The sequence below is a fragment of the Myxocyprinus asiaticus genome, chromosome 28 (assembly GCF_019703515.2).
Source record: "Myxocyprinus asiaticus isolate MX2 ecotype Aquarium Trade chromosome 28, UBuf_Myxa_2, whole genome shotgun sequence".
NCBI classification, from domain to species: Eukaryota; Metazoa; Chordata; class Actinopteri; order Cypriniformes; family Catostomidae; genus Myxocyprinus; species Myxocyprinus asiaticus.
In genome coordinates this window covers 36,888,076-36,911,770 of record NC_059371.1, presented here as the reverse complement: position 1 = coordinate 36,911,770, position 23,695 = coordinate 36,888,076, and the positions used below count along the sequence as shown (strand labels likewise).

Sequence of the window (23,695 nt, the reverse complement as noted above, 5' to 3'; positions counted from 1 at the left end):
AAGCTTTCCATATGACGTTGAGCGGGCCGTGAGGCCGCCGCCCATACAGCAGTTAAAACGGGGAAAACCCTGTGGAGGCTTGTGTGACTTCTCGCACTGCAAATAACAGGGGTTCGAGCCATTTATCCCAATTTCTAGCATCCTCGTGCACAAACTTACAAATGATATTTTTCAGGGTTTTATTAAATCGTTCTACCAACCCGTCTGTTTGTGGATGGTAAACACTGGTGCAAATTGATTTAATCCCTAATAATTCATACAGTTTGCGTAGTGTTTGTGAAATAAATGTAGTGCCTTGATCAGTGAGGATTTCTTCATAATCCCCACTCGAGAGATTATTCTGAAGAGTGTCTCCACAACACTATGTGCTGAGATGTTGTGCAGAGGCACTGCTTTCGGATATTCGGATGTCCGCGTGCTATCCTCTCTAATGGCCCAACGAGGTCCATGCCAATTCTTTCGAAGGGGACCTCGATTAATGGAAGGGAGCACAATGGCACTCTTGGGGTAGCCGGCGGATTCACCAGCTGACATTCACTACATGGCCAGCTCCATCACTGGGCATTGGTCCCGGAAGTGCCCTGGGTCCCTGCAACTCCAGCAGGCTGGCCCAGGCGTTATGGCCGCACCTGTGTCAGCGGGTACATCCACCTGAGGGGGAGAGCAATGAGACACTGAGGGCACCGGCGGCGGGACAAACCCCCGCGAACATGGAGCTGGCTTCGGTGGAAGGATTCCATGCCTCCAGGGTACTGGGATGGGCTGCAGTGAACAGAGTAAGAGGAGAGAGGGGCGTGGGAAACACAGGGAGAGGGGAGAGTGCCCACTGGGCACACGGCCAGCCCCAGATCTCGGGCGTCTTCTCGAAAAGATCCAGGAAGGCCTCGGGATTATCTTCGTCCCCCATCTTCATGAGGGCAACCGGGGGCATGGGGGCTGCTTGGTCTGGGGCTTTCTCCTGGTGTAGTAGGCTCCGGATGCTGGTCCTCTGCTTGAGAGCACCTCCTGGAATTGGCGATCCTGGTCCTGGCGTAGCTCAAGCAGGGCCTGATATTGCGCATGGTGCATACTGGCAATGGACTTGATGACTTCCGCCAACTGCGAGGAATCCATGCTGGCGTATTTCCTCCAATTCTCCTGGGTTTCGGCACCAGTGTAAGAGGTTCGTAGGGTGGAAAATGAGGAGATGGTAAACTTGGATTGCAACTCAAAGGTAGAACTTTAATTAAACAAACTCAAAGTGACTTTTCAGCACAATCAATGGTTTTCAGCAAGGAAGCTTCCTCTCTTTTGGTCATTTGTGTGCTTCTTCACTTTTCTCTGACAACAAAGTTGGTGAATCCATGCACCTGAGTCAGCTGTGGACAGTCGAGGGATGTCAGAAGTTTGTGTGGGCCATGACATTTGGGAACAAATGTTTCAGTTAGGTTCACTGTGGCCAGACTTGCAATGTGACTGAGAAAGAGTGGGACAAAGACAGTTAGATATATACCACTAAAACATCCCATTCTGTTGATTTGAAACTATTTCGATAATTTCTTCACTAACTGATCCAAATTGCATTGTAACTGATAAAATGTTCCTGTGTCCTACCCATAGTTAATCATTCTACAGTGCTTCTGTCCCAGTCCCTCAATACGGAAAATCGCACGCAGGGCAGTGGATTCTGGAATGTGATTTTTAACTGGGACCTCTTTGCCTATCACACTATCGCAAGTAGGCTGAAAGAGAAAATCACATGCAAGCCACTTTAACACTTGTGTTTCATGATTGAAGCTAAACACAAATGAAGACCAGAAGGTGAACATTTCAGTTTAGGGAACGTTTTACAAGATAGAAGTTGTTCAAACTCAGTGATAACAAGATCTGGGGTGCACAGGCTAAAGTTGAACCGTTTGGCCAGAATTTGTTTAGTTTGAGTGACCCGTCCAGCGACAGTGAGCATCATGGCTGTGTGGTCAACTAGGTGGTCCTTATAATCCTCATATCGCAGGGTCCACTCCAGAATCTTGGCTAAAGAGGGAAAAGAGAGAAATACTGGGTAAAAAGAAATTCTCTGCAAGTCTGCTTTTTAAAATATAATTTCACAAGGATCCCAAGCCTTCAACTTTTACACAGAGGAATTGAGATGTCCTCTTCTTTTTATAATTAGAAGACAAAAAAAAGCAATATGGTATTTTATTATCTGACCTAGACTGGCCAGCATCTCCAATATTCACTTGAAACTTGATTTTTATTTTTATTTCATACTGACAGCATATTATTTTTAGGTTATTTAGCCACTATTGCACAATATTTTACTTGAGATTTGATTATTTTATAACATCATGTTTAATTAAAGGAATATTCCAGGTTCAATTCAAGTTAAGCTCAATCAACAGCATTTGTGGATTAAATTTTTTTTTTATGGTAATCAACATTGTCACAAATGCTGTCAGTTGAGCTTAAATTGTATTGAACCCGGAATATTCCTTTAAACTTTATGCATCTATTTTTTTTATGCATCATTTCTTGTCTATCTTTTGGTTTACTTAATCTCAAGAAAACTATGTGATTGTGGCAACATTTTTGCTTATTCCTCACATTCACAGGCCTTCAGCTCAAAGCATTTCTGGTCCTTCTTCACCAAGGCCTTGTGGACTCCAATGTATTACATGGCTGCCATTTGGCTGTGGAGGGTGACGCTACCAGGCGAGCTGCACTTGTTCTTCAGGGCAATGGAAAGCACAGTGTCCTTGCCCACACATGGTCCATCCCCCTGCATGGTGACTTCACAGACTACATCCTCAGCGCAGGTCAGTGGGTATACGCATCGCTTGAAGCCATGTCAAATGGCTGTTTCCACAGCATTGCGCTCCTCCTCCGAACCTAATGAATTTGATAGGATTGAGAGGGAAGAGAAGTTAAAATCAAAACTATTTAGAGAGAAAGTAAAATACTGACTTTTAACCAGCTGATGTCAAGGTCATTTTTAGTAGTATGAAGGTGTCTAGCAGAGTTTATGTGCAAGAGACTATTCACCTTCGGGATGTTTGTAGTGGTGTGTAATATCTACACGTTTGTCTGAACCAACAGCCTTTGTGCTGATGCAATGACCCACTGCGTTCTTGTCCACATGGTTCACAGTGAAGGTTCCACAAGCTATCCTCTGCCAGAAGACTATATCACTGTTCAGCTAGAGCAAGAAAAGAAAAATTAAGCCTAAATCTACAGTATATAAATCAGTGTGTATATGAGACAGAGATGGTGAGACAAAAATGAAAAACGTAAGGGGCTGCAAGATGAAGAGAGATTTGAGAGTTGTGGATGATGACATGAAAACAGATTTTTATAAAACACAAAAACCCTGCATCCTGGAATGTTGAATTACAAGTAAGGTGTTAACGTACTTCAGCAAAAACAAAGGACGCGTCACATTTTAGGAAGACCTGCCTGCTACGGACTGCAGCAACAGAGGTGGGGCTGCAGCCGTAGAAGCCCTGACTTGTCTCCTGAGGAATGGCATCAACCACCTGCCAACCTCCAAAACAAGCTGGCAGATCTGTCCGAGTCATCCAGGCCTCGTTCCACACGTGGTAATTCCTACACATAGAGGAGAAGAAAGATGTTTGTGTGCAACTTCAGTGTTTGGGCCTTAATGATGCTATAGCTCATTAGGTTTGCACTGAATCTTACCAGATTGAATCACGTTCTCATCAAAACAAACATCTACTGTCATAGGGACGTCAGTGTCATGAGCAGAACAGAAATTGGAGACGGGATGAGCAGGAATGCCTAAGCATCTTAACACTACGAGAAAGATATAAGAAAAATGTAAGTGCATAACACCACATCACTCTCTTATAGCCTTTTCTCTGTATCCATTTTGTGCAAAATCTCACTCGTGTTGGTGACTATGGCGAAGGCCAAGCTTTGTCCGTATCTGACAGGTATTCCTAAACTTTTGTGGTACCATTTCAGAATGGGACTGCTACCACACCAGGCTGTGAAGAAACTCCACCTTTTTAACAGAGTAATTGTTCTGAGAGAACACTTACTGAAGCGGATCAAAAGTATGTTTTGATAGAACAAGCTCTTCTTTCACTGTAATATTCTCACTGGAGCAGCCTGGTATATATACACTGTCCCATCCCCAGCTCATCCACATAATTAGTTGAAGTGTAAAGTATTCAGTTGAATAATGAATGGGAGGGAAGAGTTTTAGGTGAATCACACCGGTTAATGTGAAAAATTAACATTTGAAAGCTTTTGAAGGTCTTTAAAAAGTCTCCTTAAAATAATAATACAAATTAGTATAATTGATACTTAGAATAACTGCACTGATAGGCAGAGCTGCAATTGAGCAATTCCACAATAAGCAGTAAACAAGCATTATATAAACTGTAAATTGGGGGTCGGGTTAAATTGGCTTGTAACAGACAACAGAACAAAAACAAAATCTAATGTGATCTGGAGAAGTTGACATGCACACTTTACTCAAACAATTTCATATTCTTCCCTGTGAAGTTGTACACACTACTAGCCTACAGTATTTTGTGTAGATAAGTATGAATGTGAGGCTATGTAATTCCATGTATTCTGGTCTCAGACACTGCATACTTTTTTCCATAACTGCCACTGTGTCATTACACTTTTATAAAATTCACAAAGGAACGAAAATGAGCAGTTATGACTTCGATGAGAAATTAGGTGTAATTAGGATCATCATACACAATAGCCAGAGCATAATTAATTGTTTTTTAGTGTTTGCTCAATAGGGCAAAACACTTAACGGGTTTGGCATTTATCCCATAGTTGGTCAAATTATCTGTCCAATTTCCATTTTACCTTTGCATAATTCACCTAATTTATAATAGGGTATTATGCATTAATGATAAATCTAACCTTCCCTTGCTTCTTGGCTGGCCATAATTAAGTCATAGCTATGAAGCATATTCACCCAGCATATTTCTTTGCAACATAAAAATGTCCCAATGAATGATTCAGTCTGGACACAAAGGCTTTAATTATCAGGTCAGTACAGTATTTCCTTCTGAAGCACAAGACAATCTAAACTCAACACTATTCTTTGTGTCCTAATTTTGTATCATAGCTTATTGAGTAGAGCAATATATACAAGCTCTCTTTGACAAAAGCTTGCATTAAAACAGTGTTTAGGAAATATTGACACTTTTTTGGTTGCTGTATCCAAGCTGCCATAGCTTATTTGTAGGCTCACTTTCACTGCTTTCAATGTTCATGAGTAGGCCTTAAATTGACAATACAAACAGAAATTTGTATTGATCGTATCGCTTTAGAAGACATTAATTTAAAATCTGGAGTCATATTGATGACAATTATGCTGACTGTTTGTGATTTTTGGACCTTCAAAAGAGAAATCGCCATTCACTTGCAGTTTAAGGACCTACTGAGCTGAGATATTGGTCTATTTTTCTCCAGATGTGTTCTGGTGAAGAACGAAAGTTATACACACCTAAGATATTATGAGGGTGAGTAAATAATGAGAGGAATTTTCAACTATATGTTAACTATCCCTTTAATGTCATATTCAGATTCATAACAGCTAGTCATCAGTTAAAGGTGCTATTTTGCTGCACTGCTGCTCAGTGACGGTCTCAACCAGGGATGGATTAGCAACAGGGAGATATGGGACTTTTCCGCTGGGCCGGTGGGCCACTCGCAGACGGATGCACATTATGATATGTAGATAAAAGATTTAAAAAAGCCAAAATTAATGCCAGCGTAAGGAATATGCGAATAAACTCTAAAAAGTTGCATAAAATGTATTGCGCTAAGAGGAGGTAGATTTTCTAGAGTTTCGCATTAGTTAAAATGTGCATTACACGATGATGTGTCATGACCATTTGTAATGCGTGATGGCAATGCGATCGTCGGATGGTGTGCGAGAGCTTGACGTGACTGGCTCAATGAAAGGCCCGACCATGGCACACAATTCTTTGGTTAGCCCAAAGTGCTTCACTCACAGATTGTCTTTAAACTGAGTCCTCACAATCCACCAGAACTGTTTTGAGTGTGGGCGCTCCCAAGTATTTGGAGGTTGTTGGCGAATGGGAATAGCTATTTGAGCCCTCATTATGTGAGCTATTGCACTTATTATACAACGTCTCCTGGCAGCATTTAACCTGTTACCTTGAGCCCCCACTTTGGTGAAAAATGGGGTAAATGACATACCCAAAATAAAAAGGTTTATTCCTCATGAGTCTCTCTGACTACACACATAATCAAGTATCTTTAGAAAGTTAACACTTGAGACTTTACTATGAAATCTTCAAAATTACTCAATCTGTTACTAACACAGAGATAAAGAAGTGCAAACACAAAAGAAAAAAAAAATCATATTTCACACTTACTATGAAATAAATACACAATGCTGTGGGATAGATACAACACAACACAACAGGCTATGTTTTATACCAAGCTATGTTTCAAATTTGAAAGTGATGCTAGCAAAAATTAGCTTTCTGCAATACTTTTGTAAGTGTTTGCCTGTGTGCATTTCGGAACGCCCTAGCGCGCGCGTTTGAATGTTCCAATGAGAAGCGTTCTCACTGACGCGATAATTTATGCGAATTATCAACTAATTTCATTGGTTACATTTCCTCATAAATTACAACCCTCTAGAGTGCTATTGGTAGATGGTTTTATCCAAACAAATTTGTCTATGCATGAACAGACGTCATCAGAAACCCTCATGCGTTATTTTCTAAAACTATGAAGCCAGTTTTATTAAGAAAACATCAGGGGTGCGATACTCCTGTTCCAGACACTCAACTAAACTCATTTATACGGTTTGTTTTATCGAAGGGGACATTAGACGCGCATAGTTTGTGGAATAAAAAGGATGACGTCATCATGTTTACCGCATTTCATGATGTAAACAATGGAAGTTCTATGGATTTTTATACAAGTTCGCGTGTTTTTGGGCAAACATTTACTATGGATGGATGTCGTGTAATGGACTATTGCAGTCAAAACAGACGAATGTCATCGTTGCTGGATCAAAATGTACACCGCTCCTTTGCGCCCTCTTTTGGCCACTTCTGATATTGCATCGACCTTTACCTGCCTGTTAGGGATGGGCGATACCAAGGCCTACCATAAAGGCCAATATTTCAGAAATCGATACCAATACGGATACACAGCCCCACCCCCAATTTCTGCGCAGGTGCTGTAAGCGATTTTGACCGTTCTGGAACTTCAACGAGACTGAGCTGTTGTTGAAATAAACTTTTATTTAGTTTCCATCAAATGTTTTGCATTTTAATGCGCAGTTCTAATAAATTCAACAAAAGAAAATGCGCATTATCTTGAGGAGAGCCCACCTTTTTGTCATGGAGCAGCTGAACGATCTCTTTGCTTCAGGGAAAGTTGTATTAAAGCAATTGTACATTTACTCATTGTGAGGACCTACAGAGCTGAAATATTCTTCTAAATATCTTAATTTGTGTTCTGCAGAAGAAAGAAAGTCACACACATCTGGGATGGCATGAGGATCAGTAAATCATGAGAGAATTTTCATTTTTGGGTGAACTACCACTTTAAGATATCATCAATGCAGTCACACGTTCCTGAATGTTTTTAAAATAATGATCTTTCCAGTAGGGGGCAGGTGTGTGCTACAGTTCCGTTGTTCCTACAAAGAGTTGCCAAAACACAGAGACACTGTGAGGGCAGATGGGAGTGGCTACGGATTTACAAGAGCAACACATACTGTGTATGTGAGAGCAGAGCTAGTTGTTACACAGGGAAATTGACACAAGAGCTATATCTCAGTAATTATATATATATATATATATATATATATATATATATATATATATATATATATAATAAATATATATATACATATGCACACACACACACACACACAGTATACAGTATGTATGTGTGTGTATATATATATATATATATATATATATATATATATATATATATATATACATACATACACACACACACAGTATACAGTATATATATATATATATATATATATATATATATATACATACATACACACACACACAGTATACAGTATGTATGTATATATATATATATATATATACACACACACATACACACACACACACACAGTATACAGTATATATATATATATATATATACACACACTACCGGTCAAAAGTTTTGAAACACTTGACTGAAATGTTTCTCATGATCTTAAAAATCTTTTGATCTGAAGGTGTATGCTTAAATGTTTGAAATTAGTTTTGTAGACAAAAATATAATTGTGCCACTATATTAATTTATTATAAAACTAAAATTTAATGAAATTTTTTTTTTTTTAAATTGATGACTTGGACCAAATAATAAAGAAAAGCAGTCAATAAGTGCCCAACATAGATGGGAACTCCTTCAATACTGTTTAAAAAGCATCCCAGGGTGATACCTCAAGAAGTTGGTTGAGAAAATGTCAAGAGTACATGTCTGCAAATTCTAGGCAAAGGGTGACTACTTTGAAGATGCTAAAATATAACACCGTTTTGATTTATTTTGGATTTTGTTTAGTCACAACATAATTCCCACATTTCCATTTATGTTATTCCATAGTTTTGATGACTTTACTATTATTCTAAAATGTGAACATATATATATACACACACACACATACACTGTGTGTGTATATAAATATACACACAGTGCATCGGAAAGTATTCACAGCGCTTCACTTTTTCCACATTTTGTTATGTTACAGCCTTATTCCAAAATGGATTAAATTCATTATTTTCCTCAATTCTACAAACAATACCCCATAATGACAACGTTGAAGTAGTTTGTTTGAAATCTTTGCAATATTATATATATACACAGGTGCATCTCAATAAATTAGAATGTCATGGAAAAGTTCATTTATTTCAGTAATTCAACTCAAATTGTGAAACTCGTGTATTAAATAAATTCAATGCACACAGACTGAAGTAGTTTAAGTCTTTGGTTCTTTTAATTGTGATGATTTTGGCTCACATTTAACAAAAACCCACCAATTCACTATCTCAACAAATTAGAATACATCATAAGACCAATAAAAAAAACATTTTTAGTGAATTGTTGGCCTTCTGGAAAGTATGTTCATTTACTGTATATGTACTCAGTACTTGGTAGGGGCTCCTTTTGCTTTAATTACTGCCTCAATTCGGCGTGGCATGGAGGTGATCAGTTTGTGGCACTGCTGAGGTGGTATGGAAGCCCAGGTTTCTTTGACAGTGGCCTTCAGCTCATCTGCATTTTTTGGTCTCTTGTTTCTCATTTTCCTCTTGACAATACCCCATAGATTCTCTATGGGGTTCAGGTCTGGTGAGTTTGCTGGCCAGTCAAGCACACCAACACCATGGTCATTTAACCAACTTTTGGTGCTTTTGGCGGTGTGGGCAGGTGCCAAATCCTGCTGGAAAATGAAATCAGCATCTTTAAAAAGCTGGTCAGCAGAAGGAAGCATGAAGTGCTCCAAAATTTCTTGGTAAACGGGTGCAGTGACTTTGGTTTTCAAAAAACACAATGGACCAACACCAGCAGATGACATTGCACCCTAAATCATCACAGACTGTGGAAACTTAACACTGGACTTCAAGCAACTTGGGCTATGAGCTTCTCCACCCTTCCTCCAGACTCTAGGACCTTGGTTTCCAAATGAAATACAAAACTTGCTCTCATCTGAAAAGAGGACTTTGGACCACTGGGCAACAGTCCAGTTCTTCTTCTCCTTAGCCCAGGTAAGGCGCCTCTGACGTTGTCTGTGGTTCAGCAGTGGCTTAACAAGAGGAATACGACAACTGTAGCCAAATTCCTTGACACGTCTGTGAGTGGTGGCTCTTGATGCCTTGACCCCAGCCTCAGTCCATTCCTTGTGAAGTTCACCCAAATTCTTGAATCAATTTTGCTTGACAATCCTCATAAGACTGCGGTTCTCTCGGTTGGTTGTGCATCTTTTTCTTCCACACTTTTTCCTTCCACTCAACTTTCTGTTAACATGCTTGGACACAGCACTCTGTGAACAGCCAGCTTCTTTGGCAATGAATGTTTTTGGCTTACCCTCCTTGTGAAGGGTGTCAATGATTGTCTTCTGGACAACTGTCAGATCAGCAGTCTTCCCCATGATTGTGTAGCCTAGTGAACCAAACTGAGAGACCATTTTGAAGGCTCAGGAAACCTTTGCAGGTGTTTTGAGTTGATTAGCTGATTGGCATGTCACCATATTCTAATTTTTTGAGATAGTGAATTGGTGGGTTTTTGTTAAATGTGAGCCAAAATCATCACAATTAAAAGAACCAAAGACTTAAACTACTTCAGTCTGTGTGCAGTGAATTTATTTAAAACACGAGTTTCACAATTTGAGTTGAATTACTGAAATAAATGAACTTTTCCATGACATTCTAATTTATTGAGATGCACCTGTATATATATATATAAATAAAGAATGAGTAAGTGTTTCAAAACTTTTGACCAGTAGTGTATATATCATATATAAGTCCAATTACACAAATGTGTGTTTTTGTGATTTTGCATACAGCGAGGAAAAATATACAGCGAAAATGATGGTCACTCAGCACAGCTGGCACATTAGCATTTCACTGTAGACGCTAGGAATGTCCCGCCCCTTATTAAAACGGGAAATATGATTGGTTAAAAAATATCCAATCGCGTCTAAAACGAACGTTCTGATTGGTAGCTCAGCTGAGTCGAACTGTCAATTCTGCCCGTGCCTTCAGTTCAGCGCTCCCGCTGCTCCGTGCGCGGTTAGAGAGAATTTCTATACACTAATTAAAATAATAATAATAATAATAATCACAGTTCACTCAACGGTGCTGCAGCATCACCTCAGTATAATTAAAAGTTACGGGTCAAACGCCTCCTCGCTGTTCTGGTGACCATACCTATTTTAACTAATTTTAGGTGGGCATACGCAAAATCCTTTGAAAGATAGGTGGACATACAGCGTATGGCTGCGTATGCCATAGACTACACTACTGGTGCGCGCGCGCGCGCTATGAAACCACACACCATCAGGAAACAGAGTCTGGCAACAACATGCTATTTCAACAGAACTGTTAAAGCCATTTCACTTCCTCTTCATGTTGCTACACTATGAGCAACAACCCTTGTCCAGGGTTATTACTGAAGATTATTAGAACAACACTTTATTTCATTACAACGTAAAGGGATAGTTCACCCCCAAAATAAAATTCTATCAACAGTTACTCACCCTCATGTTGCTTTATAAACATATGACTTTCTTTCTTCAGTGCCACACAAAAGTAGATGTAAGGCAGAATGCTAGTCTCAGTCACCTTTCACTTTCATAGAGAAAACATGCAATGAAAGTGAATGGTGACTAAAACTAATATTCTCTCTTTGGCTGCTGTGTTACACAGAAGAAAGTCATACAGGATTGGAACAACATGAAGGTGAGTAAATGATGACAGAATTTTCATTTTTGGGTGAACTATTCCTTTAAATGTTGCAAACAATTGAGAATATTAGAGTACTCATTGTTTTTGTTTTAAATGCCAAGATTACTCTATATAAAACATAGGATATTCAGAACATTTACCAACATTAAAAAAATCATGAAAGATATGTTATGTTGTATATATCACTACACAGACTGTATACTCTGACAGATGAATTTGCTCCAAAATACCTAAGAGTTTGAGTTCATGCCTGACCTTTGATGTCCAAAACAAAAGATATGGGAGACATTTGCAAATCACATTTAAAGGTTCATGTTTTTATTTTCCTATCTTAAAGGAATAGTTCACCCAAAAATGAAAATTCTCTCATCATTTACTCACCCTCATGCCATCCCAGATGTGAATGACTTTCTTTCTTCTGCAGAACACAAATGAAGATTTGTAGAAGAATTTCTCAGCTCTTGTGGTCCATACAATGCAAGTGAATGGGTGCCAACATTTTGAAACTCCAAAAAGTATATAATGTCAGCGAAAAAGTAATCCATACGACTCCAGTGGTTAAATCCATGTTTTCAGAAGCGATATGATAGGTGTGGGTGAGAAACAGTTCAATATTTATGTCCTTTTTTACTATAAATTCTTCTCCCTGCACAGTCAATCTCCACTTTAACTTTCACATTCTTCTTCTTGCATATTGGGCAGGAAAACAAATCTCTATCAAAAAATTACTTAAATATGTATCTGTTTCTCACCCACGCCTATTATATCACTTCAGAAGCTGTGGATACAAACACTGGAGTCGTACGGATAACTTTTATGATGCCTTTATGTGCTTTTTGGAGCGTCAACATTTTGGCACCCATCCACTTTAATTGTATGAACCTACAGAGCTGAAATATTCTTCTAAAAATCTTCATTTGTGTTCTACAGAAGAAAGAAAGTCATACAAATCTGGGATGGAATGAGAGTGAGTAAATGATGAGAGAATTTAAATTTTTTGGTGAACTATCCCTTTAACTCTGCATGATTAATCAGTTAGCTGCATTTTATTATTAGCACATAGTGTTGTCTTATTCATTGCGACCCGATCAGATGACTCCTGTGGCCCATTTCAATCAGCTGAGAACCACTTATGTAGATGATGTCAGTGGTTGCTTAAGACTTGTTTTGAAGCAGTTATTCGGAAGTAAAACTGATCTATGTGGGATCAGCTTAGTAAGAGGAATACACACTTCCTCATGTGGGACTGAGGTGAGCAGGGTCAAAGCAGCTGCCCATCAAACTTCTTCCCACAAAAGACAACAACAGTTATTTCGATCTTAAAGTCTGGTCTATTTACAGTGTGTGTAAATGTGTGCTTTTTAAAACTTCCCAACACATTTTAAAAATATTTTGCTTTCACTCTGATTGGAAAAGGACTGATGTAAGATACATAAACTCCCCTTTTGTGTGGTATATTTAGAGGTGTTTACTAAGGCGAGCAATACTTTTAATATTGATCACCCTTAGGGTTGGTAATTTGTTCAAAACCTAAGTATTAGTAATACATTCGACTCCAGTGGTTAAATCCATGTCTTCAGAAGCAATATTATAGGTGTGGGTGAGAAACAGTTCAATATTTAAGTCCTTTTTTTTTTTTTTTTACAATAAATCTCCACTTTCACATTCTTCTTCTTTTAATTTTGTGATTCACATTCTTCATATCACCACCTCCATGGCAGGGAGGAGAATTTATAGTAAAAAGGACTTAAATAGTGATCTGTTTCTCACCCACACTCATATCGCTTCAGAAGACAGGATTTAACCACTGGAGTCTTATGGATTACTTTTATGCTGCTTTTATAGAGCTTCAAAGTTCTGGCCACAATTCACTTGCACTGTATGGACCTACAGAGCTGAAATGTTCTTCTAAACATCTTCCTTTGTGTTCAACAGAAGAGAGAAAGTCATACACATCTGGCATGAGGGTGAGTAAATGATGAGAGAACTTTCATTTTTGGGTGAACTGTCCCTTTAAACTTAGAAATGTAGCTCATCCCACACTGTTTATGCTACGGATATGAATGGTACTTCAAATTGTGTGGCTTTTTGAGGAAAGGTGTGCTGTTTCTTTTCTAAGCAAATCAACTTATGATTTTCACTAGCGGACAATAAAACAGATTAAAAAAAACCCACAGACTTACACTGAGGGAGAAACATGAACCATATATCTAACAGCCAATTAACTTGTGGTGACTCTTTTGACTTAGGCCAGTTAGCAACCACCCAGAACACACACACACATCATGACATCCCAGATGTGTATGCGTATCTTTCTTCAGCAGAACACAAAGCTTTTTAGAAAATATCTCAACTCTGTAGATCCATACAATGCAAGTGAATGGTGACCAGACCTTTGTAGCTCCAAAAATCTCTAAATCTCCACTTTCACTTTCAGATATGAAAGTGAAACTAAACAGGTAAAAGTGAAATTGGAGATTCAGAGTAAAAAAAGGACTTCAATTTTGATCTTTTTCTCACCCACAACTATTATATCGCTTCTGAAGACATGGATTTAAACACTGGAGTCACATGGATAACTTATATCTTTCCTTTATGTGATTTTTGGAGCGACAAAGGTCTGATCTCCAACTTGCATTGTATGGACCTACAGAGCTGAGATATTCTTCTTAAAATCTTTGTGTTCTGCTGAAGAAAGTCATACACATCTGGGATGGAATGAGGGTGAGTAAATGATGAGAGAATTTTAATTTTTGGGTGAACTATCCCTTTAAGGCTGTTGTGATGCTGCATTTCATTTACAAAAAACCAAAGCAGCATCAGAAAATGGTTTTAAAATGAATTCTGATTGACCACTGTACAGAGCATAACTGAGTTTTTGTGTATTTGTGTGTGTGTGTGTAAGAGAGAAAGAGAGAGATGCTGTAGGCAGCACGAGAACAAGAGAAAATGTGTAACTGTCTCTGTTCCCAACGCTTTATCTGATCTCACTGAAGAGGTCAAACATCAATCTCTTACTTCAACAATGTCTACCTGACCAAAAGGAGAGAGAGAAAGAGATTTTAAGATGTAGACAGACACTTTAATGTAGTAAATGCATGCACACATTTCTATTTGCAGAACATATTACAAGAAATTGTCAGTGTTAAGGCCTGAGTATACTTAGTTTTTCTGCGTTATGGATTGGATCACGGCCGGTCGACCGCATTGACTTTTAAAATATGTTCTTTTGACCGAAAGCGAACAAGAGCGTGTTTGACGCAGGCACACTACAACTGCTTTGTGATACTATTTTAATGCAGCCAATAACAGGCGCAAGCGCCAACGATTCGCACAGATGAGGACTGTCTAGGCTGCACACGAGCAGTCCTCGCAGACTGTGCTGATGATGAAATTTGCATCACGCATTCTTTGAGCTTACTACCGAAGTGTACTCTGGCCTTTAGGGTTCCCCCACCTCAAAAATCCCAATGTAACCCCTGGTTATAAATTATGTAACACAGTAAATAGGAATTTTATCAGCTTTACCCCTGATCTAAACCCAACTCTAAACCTAACCTAACATGAAATATGCTATCAATAGCGCTAGTGGGAAATGTATTCACAACTTAAGTTGATGCAAAAATGTCTGATGAGGGATGGCGCTTGTCAGTAATCTGGCTGAATGGGGTTGATCTCTGGGTACATGAACTTTTGGAAGCAACATGTCGATTTTCTGTGTGATCATTTTGTTTTATCTAGTTGGAGTAAATGCATACTGTTTATATTTGAGCCCATAAACACTTTTCTTACTCTCCTCCTCTCTTAAACCCACACACACTTGCACATTTAAGAGTGCGTCCAAGAATCATGGTGTAGGGGGTAATCTAGAGTAATCCTGCTTTATTGGCTGTTACAGCTGTGACGCAGGTCTGCTTGCCCTGATAGATGCTGGGTGACATCTAGCCTGACCTGGCATTATGGCAAGTCATTTACACACACTCACATAGAGTAACTAACACATGCTCATGTTTGTAGCCATCTTAACAAGGACTTCTTCTTGGCTTCTATTGTTGGTAAATTAAACTCATTATAATTACTACAGACTAACCCTAACAAAGAACCTAACCCTAGAATAAAACATGCAGTATTTTTAGAACTGAGTAGAGACATTATTTAACAAATTGGTGCCTAAAATATAGCTAATATTCATTTTAGTGGCAGACCGGTATGTGTTTCAGTGGCAGATTCTTACACTTTTACCATCTTGAAAATGTGATTGCATTTTTGCTTTTTATTGACTGAGACACATTCCCTTCTTTCCAGGATGCTTCAGTGCTTGCAAACAGCACACCTCTGTACTCACCTGTCTAAAGAAAGTACAGCTCAACAATCAGACCTGCTTTCTTTCTCTAGAGGGCAGCGTTGACATTCACTGCTATCTTTAAGGCAGAAAAGATACTTTTTCTTAGGCACTCAAAATTGGTTCATATGGTGTATCATTTTTGGTTTTTTCTCTCTTTACAGTAATGCTCTTTAAAAATTATCTAAACATGTTTTTTTTAATTTATTTTTCATTTTTGGTTCTAGACCAATATAGATGCACAGTATAATTGTTACAAAATATAAAATTATAAAAGACCACAAGAAAAAATGCTTTTATGTAGCTTTTTTTTTTTGTTTTTTTTTTCTGATATAATAAATTTTTAACATATAAATTATAATCTCGGTATAACAATTTGAGTAAAAACAAAAATGTAAAGTTTGTACAAAATCTAATGATCCATGTCATTCCAAATCCAGCATTAATGGAGAATGTTCCAAAGAGCACCTTCAGTGGAAGCAAGAAAATCTGATCTTTTGAACAAAGGAGTTAACATGGTCAATGTCACAAATTTGCACATTTGGTTAGTGACCTAGAATTAATACAGAACCTCAGATATTAGTTATTAATTTTGCATTATAATATTACTTGCATTTAACTTTCTTTTTATTCCCAGGTTTATATTAGATTTCGAACCTCAGATTGTCAATGTGAGCTATATAGTGCAGAATCTGAACTCTTCATCAAATTATTATTTTAATTTTTTTACCCAGAACTTGCATGCTTTAAAGTAGATTTTGAATCCATCTTTGGAAAACGATAAAGAAAGATTTTAAATGCAGTTAAAACTATTTGCAAACGTTAAGATATATTTGATTGTAAATTCACATCTTGCTCTTTCAGGATACTCGTTACTGTAACTTGTGCGATGCGCGCTTGTTTGGATTGGTGTGCGCACCTGTCACTCAAGTTCATCGTGACTCGTGCTTTAGTTTACGGGTTAATCTGTAACATCTTCACTGTGTGCAACCGAGATGACATGAGCAACTGGCAACTCATGTAACCACAAATGACAATGTGATGATACTGGTAAGTATTGCGCTTACACATTTCAGACATTATTATTTTATGTATGTCAATAGATTGTGCACGCACGTTGATTCTTTCAAGCTGTGCATCATAATTCATTCAATACGCACTTTAAACGAATAATTTTTTTTATTTTTATTATTATTTTTTTTTTTTTTTTTTGTGGGGATTGTAACATCTTGTTTTATTATTTTTACAGTATAATACATCATGTAAATACTCAAAGGGTCCAGGTCGTCTCGCTTTGGTTGACAAGAGCGATACGGTCTTCTGCTATCCGATATTAACGTTATTGGAAGGCGTGCCCTCTCGGTTCTATATGAACCTGAAAACTCATCACCATGCAACAGTCAGACATCGGACTCTGATTCTCACGGCGCCCCGAGAGCCGTGAGAACTCGCGTCCACCACCCTCGCCGCGAACTTAAGCGCTTTGCGCAAACGGTATATCTGGCGAGCATTTACGCGCAGAGGTGAGGCGCAGCGGAGTTGCGCTGCATGCAATGCACATGCATGACTGTGCATGTATACTCTCAACCGACTGAATAATAAAAATAAAAAAAATCTTAATATTATGTAATGAAATTATGACATTTTGACAATTGATGTTGCCACAGGATTGGACGCCGCTTCAAGTTCCTCATTTCATATGACATGGCTAAAGTGATCTAAGAGTAGAGTGCAGAGCCTAGACCTGTAAAAACAGGTCTCTAATCAGTCACCATGGGAGAGCATTTGAGTAACCGTGACTGCAGTAACCTGAGCGTGCTAAACTGGGGGCAGGTGAGGCGTCTAGACGCCATTCTGACCGAATCCATCCCCATTCACGGCAAATGGAACTTCCCAACGTTGGAAATGAAGCCTCGGGATATAGTCAAAGTGGTGCGGTGTCGTATGGAAGAGCGCAAGATCCACGTTCGAGAGGTCCGGCTTAACGGTTCCGCGGCCAGCCACGTTCTGCACGAGGACAGCGGATTGGGCTACAAGGACCTGGACCTCATATTTTGCGCTGATCTAAAAGGAGAAGTTGAGTTTCAGACCGTCAAGGATATTGTTCTCGATTCCCTCTTGGATTTCTTGCCTGAAGGCGTGAATAAAGAGAAAATAACTCCGGTGACATTAAAGGTAAGCCTTAAATTATGGATAATTAGCACATAACTTCACCTCAGTTACTTTCATTTGCTTTCAATAGTGTTTAAAGATCTGCAAGGCTCTAGGTTCGAATCCCTTGAGCAAGATGCTTAACTTCAGGTTACGACATTAGGGTTGTCTGTCTTAAGTGTGGTGTCACTTTGGATGAGAGAAAGTCAGCTAAATTACATATTTATAATTGATTCCATAAGTTCCATTATCAAATAATGGGGAACTCCATGGCATCCTGTAATTTGAAATTTACCAGACCTAGACATGCCCTAGAAAGTGTGTATTAGATTTAAGATGCAATAAGGTAAGCACACTGGTAGTAAAAACGTTGGTTTCTACTACAAAGAGGATTTCTCTAAACCAATTTACGGCGGATATGCTTTCACCTTCCTCTACTCAGTGTATGCAAAGCAGGCAGCGTTTTCATGTGTGCAAATTAGGCAGATATCATTCAAAACTGCACCTTTTATGGCTATAGTCATGTCATGCCTTTTTTGGATATGCAAAGTGACTTTACAAGAATTATGGTGGAATCATTCTTGTGTAATCTACTATTGAGGAATTGTTTAATATAGTGCTTAATACAGAAATATTTGATTTTAATTGCCCATATTTCTCTTTCAACATAGCTAAATTTTTCATAGAATGAAACATTTTCCTGGTCTTTTCCACATTACTGCCAAGCACAGAAATATTTGATTTTAATTGCCCATATTTCTCTTTCAACATAGTAAAATTTGTCATCGAATGAAATGTTTTCCTGGTCTTTTCCAAATTACTGCCAATCTCCAACCTCCTCTTGCTTTCTCTTTCCTCAGGAAGCATATGTGCAGAAGATGGTGAAAGTATGCAACGATTCAGACCGCTGGAGTTTAATCTCGCTCTCCAATAACAGCGGCAAGAACGTCGAGTTGAAGTTCGTGGATTCCCTGCGGCGTCAGTTCGAGTTCAGTGTGGATTCCTTCCAGATCCGCCTGGACTCCCTCCTCCTCTTCTACGAGTGCTCGGAGAACCCAATGGCCGAGACGTTCCACCCCTCTATCATTGGCGAGAGCGTTTACGGCGACTTCAGCGTCGCTTTGGATCACCTGCAACGTAAATTGATCTGTACACGAAATCCCGAAGAGATCCGTGGCGGCGGGTTGTTGAAATACTGCCACCTGCTGGTACGAGGTTTCCACGCGGCTTCTGAAACCGAGATGAAGCTTCTTGAACGGTACATGTGCTCACGATTTTTCATCGACTTTTCAGATGTGGCGGAACAAAGGCGCAAATTAGAGTCGTATCTGCAGAATCACTTTGTTGGACTTGAGGACCGAAAATACGAGTATTTGACCACGCTGCACAGCGTTGTCAATGAAAGTACAGTGTGCCTGATGGGACACGAAAGACGACAGACTCTGAGCCTCATCACCATGTTGGCAGTACACGTTCTGGCGGAGCAGAATGTGATACCCAATGTAGCCAATGTTACTTGCTATTACCAGCCTGCACCGTACATTGCTGACGGCAACTTTAGTAATTACTATATTGCTCAGGTGCAGCCAATCTACGCTTGCCAGCCCACCCACATATTTTCGCCATGGTTGCCCTGCAACTGAGCATTTTTACTATAAATCTCTTAGTTTTAAAATGATTTGTGGACCACCTGTTGCTGGAAGAAGGCAGTTCCTTAAGAAAGTGTGCATTTGCACGCTCTACAATGTATTGTTGACGAAAACCCTGGAAAACTTTGCCGATAAGTCATTGCCAACTTGTTGCAAGGAGAAGCTACCAGAGTACTGGATGAGGTCACTTGGATCTGTTCCCATGGGGCTGCACGTTCTACCTAGGCATTACATGGCACCGTTCCAGGCCTAAAGAAGCACAACACTGGCTCAGCAACGTTAAGACACACACCAACTCAAGACTCTTACCTGTACAAAGAGCATCTAATCAATGCAAGGACACAAGAGCGACTGTGTCTTTGTACATGTTCGCATTTATATGTGTGTGGTACCCATACTTGATGACTCGAAGAGATTAAACCTGCAAATTTTGTTGAAAGGGCAGATAGATTAGCCAACAAAGAAAGTTTTTTGAAGCTCATTATTCATGTTATTATACTGAAAAGAACTGAAATCAATGGACTGGATACTTTTTCTCAAGCCAAGGATATTCTTATAGGTACAAGATACCCAAAAAAGATGTACCATGATCTTTTTCAATCGAGTGCCTTAAATTGAAAAATGAAAGTTAAGACATCTTTGTTTGGTTTATGTGTGCTGAACTATATGTTTGATCTTCACATTGTACAACAGCACATGAATGACACCCTTCTGATAAAGTAAAGGTCAGTTTAATCACGGAAGATTACATATACCCTTGTGTTTCAGGGGGTACTGTAGTGTCAGATGTCTGCAACACCTATTTCTAGTTATATGTTAATTTGATGCACAAATTATGAGAACTAGAGGGTTTATACTGTATTTAAGTGTTAAGAAGGAGATCTGTTTCCTTGCAAGGCTCCGGCAAGAATTGTATATCTGAGCGTGTATAAGTTTTTCACAGCTTCTTGTCTCATTTGAACTGACCTCAATATACTGGTGGCTTAGCGCTGGCTTAGCTCAGATTAAAATGTCCGGGGGCAATGGCATTACATCTAAAGCAGAGAAGTAAAACAGGTTGGTGCTAAACAGGAAAAAAATTAATAAAAATTGTTGAAGTCCAAATTGTTGTTGTTACTTCCAAGTTACAACCTGGCATCTAATTATCACACAGCCACCAAATCCAGAGATTAAACCTTTGACAATTCTGACCTACATGACCTAAGGAATTAAGACCAGCATAGATACAGCACTAAGAACCAGAAGGAGAAGATACACCAAAGATATTCTTTTTACTTGATATTCCTCAAGATTGTGAAGCGACAATACTTGATGTTATGACAGATGTTCCAGAATCCCTCATTTGTATTACGTTTCCATAGAATAAATCTGAGAGCTTTGATATCCCAGAGGAAAATTTTGCTGCTCTTTAATAGCTCAGGAGATTTCATTGAAGTATCATCTTCATCTCAGATGTTTCTCCTGTAATTCCTTTGAAGTAAAAATCTAAACAAATGAGACAATTGTTGACATACATTGAGAGTACAGAGCTATAAGATTAATGTGGAGCACATAACTAATTTGGTCTTGCAAGAATTTGATAAGAAAAGTTCATATTGAGATTTCTGACTTTAGATTGCAGACTTTGGTATCTTGACAAATCTGAGATCTGTTTTTGTGACATTCTTGAGATCCCTTCTGAGCCTCTAGAGGAGATACATGTGAGATTACTAGATATTTATTTCTCAAGAGAATCATCTGAGAAGCAGGACACTTAAGCAAATGTCTCCATTCGCTCTTCATATCCTCTCATTGCTGTTCGGACTAATCAGCTGAGATAAATAGATCTTATCTGTGATTTTTCTTTGTTGTAAATGTTGGAGGTTTTTATAAGTTCCCCCAAACTGATCATAAATAGATAGACACTCTTCTCATACGCTCACTTACTCATATGTAATCATATCTCTTATTTTTCTACTGATTAATTCTTATATTTTTGTACATTGTGATGTTTGTGCTAAGGCCACGGTTAGGACCTTATTCTCATGCTGTGAAGAGTACAGTTGTGTGAGTCGAAAGAAAACTCGACCGAGCATTAGTGCAGTAAATTTGCAAAAAAAAAAATAAATAAATAAATAAATATTGGTGTCACTTTTTATTCTGAGTTGTTATGGCATCCACCAAAAGCGTGATATACGGTTGAGTGCTCACACAAGTGTGAATGTGTTGTCTCTGTCTGTTTATGTTTGTTTTATCTTCTAAATTAAATTGGTATGTGAATTCAGATGTGGAATTCTGAGCTCACTGAACTGTCGATCTTGCAATCTTGCATGTATTTCAAACATGAATGACTCATTAAATGGGGATTTCAAACATCTAAATGGCTCAATCAAATATCATGTTTTTGTTTTGTTCTATATGATGTGTTTTTACTCAATTTGACCCTGGTCTTTTGTTGTTGGCCCAAAGATGATCTCTTCCTCTTCTGTGGTTTCAAGAAGACCAATCACTGCCAAACCTACGCAGTATGATATTCTTATATTTAATGAGCATTTTATGCTTTCCATGCTGAATAGACCAGTAGGCTGTTATGTAGACTTTTTGGTCAACCAGATTCACTGTAAAGACAATGCAGGTTGACCAACCTTAATAGACCTTTTCCAGACTTCTGGGTTTTGGAATGCATAAGTAAATGATTGCAGGGTAAACCTCTATAGCGTTGGATAGGAGGCCACAGCAAATATCATTGGCAGATGCCATTTGCACTCTGGTGCAAATATTTATATATGCAATTTACACTCCAGTGCAAATAGTGGCAGATATTATTTGCACCCGAACTCTGGTGCAAATAATGGTAGATACTAAATGCACCCTGGTGCAAATAGTGTCAGATACTATCTGCACCCATATTTAAATACTAACATACAGTATATGGGCATCACTGCAGTGTGTTTATTTTGTTTATTTAGAGTCCCACATACCCACTACATTAACTCCTACCCCTAAACCTAACTCTAACCTTATTAGAAAAAATGGCCTTGGTTTTATTACATTAACCAAAGTTTCACCATGGTATTTTGTTGTAAATTTACAGTAACCACAAAATTAGCCATAGTTACTATATTACCACCATATTACTGTAGTAACACCATGGTTAATTGCATTAAAACTCCAGCAGCAAAAGGAAAACTAAATTAACTTTTATTTTTTACTAGTTTATTGCTTGTTCAAATAAGATTTGTGTTTGAAAATAAAAAGTTGTGAAGTACTTATAAATAATGTAGCGCCATTATATCTTAATCTAAAATATTATACCCCACCACAAACCTAAATTGTTTAGGGGGCCCTAAAATAGTTTTGTGCCCGGGACCCAACATTTGGTGCTACGCCCCTGCTTATGGGGGTGTCGATAGGTACGTTTTGCAAGTGAACAGAATGGCTATGTTGGTCCACCATCTAGACCAGCACCAAACCTGCATTAAACAGCATGTCATTTCAGCAGGGAATTATGTTTAAAAAAGTCTAGATTTTACAAGTGCACAGCATTGACAGTGTTAAGAAGAAAAAAGGCAGTTTGTTGTTGAAATAACTGAATTGTTAGCCACTTGTATACTTGCCAGCTGGTCAGACAATGAGACCAGCTAAACCAGCTTAAACCAGCTAAGACCAGCAAACCACCTTTGGCTGGTTAAAGATATTTTTCAATACATCATCACTGGCTCAAAGAACCACCAATCAACCTGTTTGGCAATTTATATTTGTAATCTTGTTGTGTATAATGTACTTTGGCAACTCTATGTGCCTCAACAGACCTGTAACTGTTGATTAAGCAGCCCACAGTGCAAGTAGATTTATTACAGTCTACGTCATGTTGGCGTAGACAGGATATCGCTCCAGCTGTCCCTAACTCTCCCTCATTTACTTTCTCCCCTTTATACTCAGTCATTAGACATCGATGCCATAGCACCTTAGACTTAGGTACAAGTCTTTTGGAAATGTATTCTCTGACTTTTGATTTATCATACTTAGAAAAAGACACTGCAGGCAAAGTCTCTCATACTCTAAGTCTCTTGCTTTTAATCTTCCCACTACTGTCCCTTTTTCCATTGGAAGCCGGGCAAAATGATGCC

The 23,695-nt window shown here is 38.7% G+C and overlaps 1 protein-coding gene, 1 long non-coding RNA gene and 1 pseudogene across 4 annotated transcripts; 2 read left to right on the top strand and 1 right to left on the bottom strand.

Annotated features, from left to right (window-relative positions):
* Positions 1 to 909: 909 nt before the first annotated feature.
* Positions 910 to 6,094, bottom strand: LOC127418532 (protein-glutamine gamma-glutamyltransferase K-like; annotated as a pseudogene).
* Positions 6,095 to 12,341: 6,247 nt separating this feature from the next.
* LOC127418868 (uncharacterized) lies at positions 12,342 to 15,407 on the top strand. Its single transcript, XR_007893560.1, has 3 exons — positions 12,342 to 12,411; positions 13,380 to 13,411; positions 15,343 to 15,407. It is a non-coding gene; the product is annotated as an uncharacterized LOC127418868 (long non-coding RNA).
* A 1,243-nt stretch (positions 15,408 to 16,650) lies between these two features.
* On the top strand, positions 16,651 to 21,946 carry LOC127418799 (terminal nucleotidyltransferase 5A-like). Of its 3 annotated transcripts, XM_051659631.1 has the most exons (4): positions 16,651 to 16,836; positions 17,036 to 17,309; positions 17,454 to 17,961; positions 18,798 to 21,946. In XM_051659631.1, exons 3-4 carry the CDS (start codon positions 17,560 to 17,562, stop codon positions 19,578 to 19,580), a joined length of 1,185 nt encoding a protein of 394 aa, XP_051515591.1. In that variant the 5' UTR covers positions 16,651 to 16,836; positions 17,036 to 17,309; positions 17,454 to 17,559; the 3' UTR covers positions 19,581 to 21,946. The 3 variants fall into 3 exon arrangements, with proteins under 3 accessions (XP_051515591.1, XP_051515592.1, XP_051515590.1); XM_051659632.1 differs by lacking the exon at positions 17,036 to 17,309; XM_051659630.1 differs by having other exon boundaries at positions 17,036 to 17,961.
* The last annotated feature ends 1,749 nt before the right edge of the window (positions 21,947 to 23,695 follow it).

Coding starts and splice junctions, on each gene's coding strand:
- LOC127418799 (XM_051659632.1), top strand. CDS start 17,560: ATGGGAGAGCATTTGAGTAACCGTGACTGCAGTAACCTGAGCGTGCTA. Junction 17,962..18,797: donor TAACTCCGGTGACATTAAAG/GTAAGCCTTAAA, acceptor CTCTTTCCTCAG/GAAGCATATGTGCAGAAGAT.